This window comes from Watersipora subatra, chromosome 3, assembly GCF_963576615.1.
Source record: "Watersipora subatra chromosome 3, tzWatSuba1.1, whole genome shotgun sequence".
Taxonomy (NCBI): domain Eukaryota; kingdom Metazoa; phylum Bryozoa; class Gymnolaemata; order Cheilostomatida; family Watersiporidae; genus Watersipora; species Watersipora subatra.
The window spans coordinates 69761835-69767999 of record NC_088710.1 but is presented as its reverse complement, the minus strand read 5'-3'; the positions used below and the strand labels follow the sequence as shown (position 1 = coordinate 69767999).

The 6165-nt window shown below is 33.6% G+C and overlaps 1 protein-coding gene across 1 annotated transcript; it reads right to left on the bottom strand.

Annotated features, from left to right (window-relative positions):
- Positions 1–831: 831 nt before the first annotated feature.
- On the bottom strand, positions 832–5664 carry LOC137390944 (A-kinase anchor protein 5-like). The gene is made up of 2 exons (XM_068077257.1): positions 5599–5664; positions 832–1428 (listed from the first exon to the last, which is right to left on the bottom strand). Exons 1-2 carry the CDS (start codon positions 5662–5664, stop codon positions 832–834), a joined length of 663 nt encoding a protein of 220 aa, XP_067933358.1.
- Positions 5665–6165: the final 501 nt, after the last annotated feature.

The following is a 6165-nucleotide window of genomic DNA, read 5'->3' as shown; positions in this document are numbered from 1 at the left end:
ATACAGGACAAGTCTGCAGCAAGCATTTGAGACGAGACTTTAATATAAACTAAAGGAAATACAGAACAAGTCTGCAGCAAGCATTTGAGACGAGACTTTAATATAAACTAAAGGAAATACAGGACAAGTCTGCAGCAAACATTTGAGACGAGGCTTTAATATAAACTAAAGGCAATACAGGACAAGTCTGCAGAACAAAGTTTTTTGAATAGCAATAATTGTTGAAAATAAAATTTATCATTCATTTGCCAAATTTAATATTACAATTTTAAATATGGTATGTTAGATGATTAAATATAAAACAATTGTAATATAATTTATGACGCGTTTAATGAATTTTATGGAAATAAACTATCTGGGCTTTTGTAATTTTTTGCTCATTTATTTTGATGACATCAATGGCGCCTTTGTCTACCATGTGATGTCGGCAGCGCCTTCAGCTTTATACAGTTGTGCTGAATCACAACGGAAGCGATGTGTCGCTACACTAAACATAAGTGTGACTAACAAGTTGCTTAGCTCGATGAAAAAATTATTTTGACATTCAAGTAATGAAATGCATGCTGGAAGTGATATAAAAAGTTAAATATGCAATTTCATATGGTTGGAGTAAACGAGTCCATGAAGTGAAACGCATTAGCAGACAAAAAACAAAGTTCGGTTATTAAGAAAAAGGATTGTACCAAATATTGACCTAGAATATTTTGTACTCTGATCAGGCTTTACCTGAATTATATTTGTTATATTTGAAATATATATATTTGAAATTATATTTGTTTGAGGCAGCGTAAGGCATCGGCAGCATTTAGCTCTTTAAATTGCTAAAAATTGCTATGGAATACTTTCGTATGACAACCTGTCCTGTTGTCTGTATGTCCTGTTGTCCTGTTGTCCTGTTGTCCTGTTGTCCTGTTGTCCTGTTGTCCTGTTGTCCTGTTGTCCTGTTGTCCTGTTGTCCTGTTGTCCTGTTGTCCTGTTGTCCTGTTGTCTGTATGTCCTGTTGTCCTGTTGTCCTGTTGTCCTGTTGTCCTGTTGTCCTGTTGTCCTGTTGTCCTGTTGTCCTGTTGTCCTGTTGTCCTGTTGTCCTGTTGTCCTGTTGTCCTGTTGTCCTGTTGTCCTGTTGTCCTGTTGTCCTGTTGTCCTGTTGTCCTGTTGTCCTGTTGTCCTGTTGTCCTGTTGTCTGTATGTCCTGTTGTCCTGTTGTCCTGTTGTCCTGTTGTCCTGTTGTCCTGTTGTCCTGTTGTCCTGTTGTCCTGTTGTCCTGTTGTCCTGTTGTCCTGTTGTCCTGTTGTCCTGTTGTCCTGTTGTCCTGTTGTCTGTATGTCCTGTTGTCCTGTTGTCCTGTTGTCTGTATGTCCTGTTGTCTGTATGTCCTGTTTTCCTGTTGTCTGTATGTCCTGTTGTCTTGTTGTCCTGTTGTCCTGTTGTCTGCAAAGTTTTCAGTCAATTTTTAAGTACTGTGTCAAACTAACAAAGCTTCTAACAGCAACTTTGATGTAAGGTCATAAGGTCATAAAACATAATCCTTGTTTATATAATTACTAGGTGAATGCTTGGCGTTTCCCCGGGTAATAACAAAAATCTTTCCACAGAAAATTTATTTTCAGTTAACATATAAAAAAATACCATTCTGATTTTCAAACTTCATCTCATGATAAAAGTGTTTTGTGCAGTTCAAATAAATTAAGATTAAAAATAAAACAACTGTAAAGGTGTTTAAATGTAAATGTGAAATAATTAGCAAGTAATGGCTAAATAAAGTCTGTTTTGCTAAAATTAAAATGAAAAATTATTTGGTGTAAACTGATATGCTTTTAATTTGTTTCAGTGTTGGCATCGTAAGGCGAAAATATCGAATAGAGCGGTATAGAAACCCATGATAATTATCTAATGCGAACACCCCATGATAAAAATAATCAAAATTTTATATGCGTACTGTACATATTAAAAACTAGTAGCAAAAGAATAGGTTAACCTTAGTAACTATAGTTAACCTTAGTAACTATAGTTAACTACAGTAACTATAGTTAACTACAGTAACTATAGTTAACTACAGTAACTTTAGTGTATTTAGCGGATATGGTCTGCAGGAAAATGTAACATTACGATGTACTACGTGCTGTACGTCCTGTCAGGGGTACTTACCTTTGATACAGACACATAAAATAAATGTTGAATTTAACCTAAATGAATTTAGCTTACTAAACATATAACTAAAGCTAAATTGTAGTATGTATTGTAGTATGTATTGTAGTATGTATTTTAGTATGTATTGTAGTATGTATTGTAGTATGTATTGTAGTATGTATTGTAGTATGTATTGTAGTATGTATTGTAGTATGTATTGTAGTATGTATTGTAGTATGTATTGTAGTATGTATTGTAGTATGTATTGTAGTATGTATTGTAGTATGTATTGTAGTATGTATTGTAGTATGTATTGTAGTATGTATTGTAGTATGTATTGTAGTATGTATTGTAGTATGTATTGTAGTATGTATTGTAGTATTTATTGTAGTATGTATTGTAGTATGTATTGTAGTATGTATTGTAGTATGTATTGTAGTATGTATTGTAGTATGTATTGTAGTATGTATTGTAGTATGTATTGTAGTATGTATTGTAGTATGTATTGTAGTATGTATTGTAGTATGTATTGTAGTATGTATTGTAGTATGTATTGTAGTATGTATTGCAGTATGTATTGCAGTATGTATTGCAGTATGTATTGTAGTATGTATTGTAGTATGTATTGTAGTATGTATTGTAGTATGTATTGCAGTATGTATTGCAGTATGTATTGTAGTATGTATTGTAGTATGTATTGTAGTATGTATTGTAGTAAACTAAACTTCAACTTGGTCATTGACTAAAATTTTCAAACTTATTTGTTTTCTAAATTGTTTTTCATATAACTTGTAACGAATGACAGTAAACTGTGATAGCCAGAATTTTATATCTCTTTCATGCACTATTTTGTCGTAATTAGGACACCGACTGCCAAATTTTAATTACGAGAAAACTTTTTGTTGATTTAGTTTGGCAGAAAAAAAGTAAAAAAACTTTGTCCTCGTTGTAGCCTCATCGGAAAAAAATTTCGTCACAGAAAAAGCTATCGTGATCCACATAGTAAGGCGAAAAAATATCTCATAACAGGGGCATCATGACTCGAGGGTGGACTGTATTAATTAATAATAAAGGGGAAGTGGACTTTTAGCGTGTGCAATAGCGAAAATATACAGTATTATGATAAGAGCGATGGACGTGATAAGAATGGCTTAGCCTTGTAGTTAAGCGCCCCTGTTAATAGACTTCCAATTTAAATGTCATGAGTTTCAATTAAGGATGAAGGTGATTTTCCGTGCTAAAACTTTACCAGCTATTAATAGCTAGACAGATGAACGACAGACAGATGAACGACAGACAAACTTTGAGATATATATATATATATATATATATATATATATATATATATATATATATATATATATATATATATATATACATGTATATATATATATATATATATATATACATTATGACCTTTTACCTTAGATGGGGTGCTCATATATTCCTGTATTAAGATTTTTATGTTTGATTCTAATAGTTTAGTTGTACTGAACGATTGCACCACCAATCTGCCGTACTACAAATTTACTGCACTATAGATAAATTCTTCTACAAATGTACTGCACCGCAAATCTATTAAACTATGAATTTAATACAATACTACTGCACTACAGATGTACTGCACCACAAAGTTACTGCACTGCAAGTTTACTGCACTAATTCTGCACCAATACTGCACTAATACTGCACTACTACACTAATACTGCACTAATACACTACTGTAATAATACAGCATTAATACACTACTGCATTAATGCACTAATATCACACTACTACTGCATTAATACACTAATGCTGCATTACTGTACTAATACTGCACTACTGCACTAACGCTGCACTAAAAGTGACTGTACTTCAAGTTTACTGACTGGTTTTTGCTCATCTTTCAGTTATGCAGAATATAAACTTTATGAAGAAGGAAAGTTTTCACACTTCAATCGCTTATATAAAACATCTAAAATATGATATGACATTTAGAATTGTTGAAGGTGTTCTAGGCTTTTCAATTTGTAAGTTGGCCTGTGGTTCAGAGAATATTTATAGTCACATCTATTGTAAAACAGCAATGACTTTAAGCTGAGGATTCAGCTCTTACTTGAGGCCTGTTACCTGCTCCGCCATGTCAATTCATTGACAGGCCAATTACTGCTGACTACCTACACTCTGATTAGTTGTTATTTTGGTTAACCTATATTAACTGGGTTTACTATTTTTCTAGTACTATCTATGGTTTTCTATGTTTCTGCACTAATACAATACTGTACTAGTACAGTAGTGTACTAGTGCAGTATTAGTGTAGTAGTGCAGCATTAGTGCAGTATTGGTGCAGAATTAGTGCAGTAAACTTGTAGTGCAGTAACTTTGTGGTGCAGTACATCTGTAGTGCAGTAGTATTGTATTAAATTCATAGTTTAATAGATTTGCGGTGCAGTACATTTGTAGTAGAATTTATCTATAGTGCAGTAAATTTGTAGTACGGCAGATTGGTGGTGCAATCGTTTAGTACAACTAAACTATTAGAATCAAACATAAAAATCTTAGTACAGGAATATATGAGCAAAAAAAATATGACAAGCACCAACACGTGTCTGCAATATTTCTATCAACCCAGTCATAATCGGTTTTGAATAACAAAGTTTGTAAAAAAGCTTTGTCTGCCGCTATAGCTGAGTAGTCACTCTTCTAATTTACTAATTCTAGCATAGCTTTTTTGCTTGCAATAATGGAACTAATTTCAGATTTTTAATTAAAAAATACATTTTAGCTGGCCGCTTGAAGCACAAATTATTGGGAAGAGTCAACAGGGATGTTGTAACAGCAGTTAATCTGTAATAAAAGGTAAAATCTCTTGCAATACTGACAGCTTATAACTGAATAATGTATTTCTTAGACCTTCAGACAAAGTAGTGTTTTATTCATATCTTTACAATATTTACTCGTTCAGACGTGTCTGGTCCTATTTCGTTTGGCATACATATGCGTAAGATAGCGAGAATAGGCTGCTGTGAGGTATAAGGATGACTTAATACTGTCACACAGGTTCTGGTGGCTCTTCAACTCATGATTGATGCCTTGTGCAATAACAATCACCTTATGAATGGTGTCACGCCATCTTCAGGAGAACTTAGACAAATCTTCCAGCTGTTTAAATAGGCACTCACTCTTATTTATAATCTTTCCTTTATAACTTTTATAGCTAGCTCTCTTTTCAAAAGTTTCTTTATGAACAAATACTTGAGCCGTAGCCTTTGCATGGGGTACGGACGCAATGAAATACTGGTAGCCGGGATTCAAAGTTTTAGTTAAACCCGGAGCTCACTGACAGGTTCAATAAGATTTATTGAAAAGTTTTTAGAGCAGTGATTGGTTGTCAGAGCTAGTAATTTGTGTTGGTAGGGCATTGTTGGTGAATTTGACTGTCAGCTGCTCCCCTAAAAGCTCTCTAGTCTTATAAAAATATCAACTTACTTCCTCAGCTTCAAGGAATCTCCTGCACATTCTCCCACCTAAAATGTCTAATGCCACCCAAATCATTATTAAGCCGAAGAGTAAATCGGCAAATTTAAAAAACTTCTATTGTTTTGTAAAGCACAATTAATTTATGCCCTACCTTTTTGCTATATTTATCAACCAGCCATTTTAATTTTTTAAAAATGTAAACTTTAGTAAGCGGCTTAAAGATCTTTCAACAGATACAGTTGTTGTTTTTGGCTGTTTTACAAACTGCATTTTTATATAATTTGCATGAGGCACTCTTTAGTGCGTCAGAAAACAAAGTATTTATCTTTTTTTTGCTGAATCTCACATAACCGGATTCAGGAGATGGGGAAGTACTTTTACAACGTAGGTAAGCTTTGTTATCGCAGGGTGAGATCAACTGTTGGTAGCAACAGGACTCTACAAAAAATACTCGATGTGTGATGAAACTTCAAGTATTCAATTTACCCAACCATCAATTTAGAGCACTTGTTATAGCCTGCCAAGACACTGAGTCATAATATCGGCTAATATTCCATGGTGCTGTTAGCGGATCAG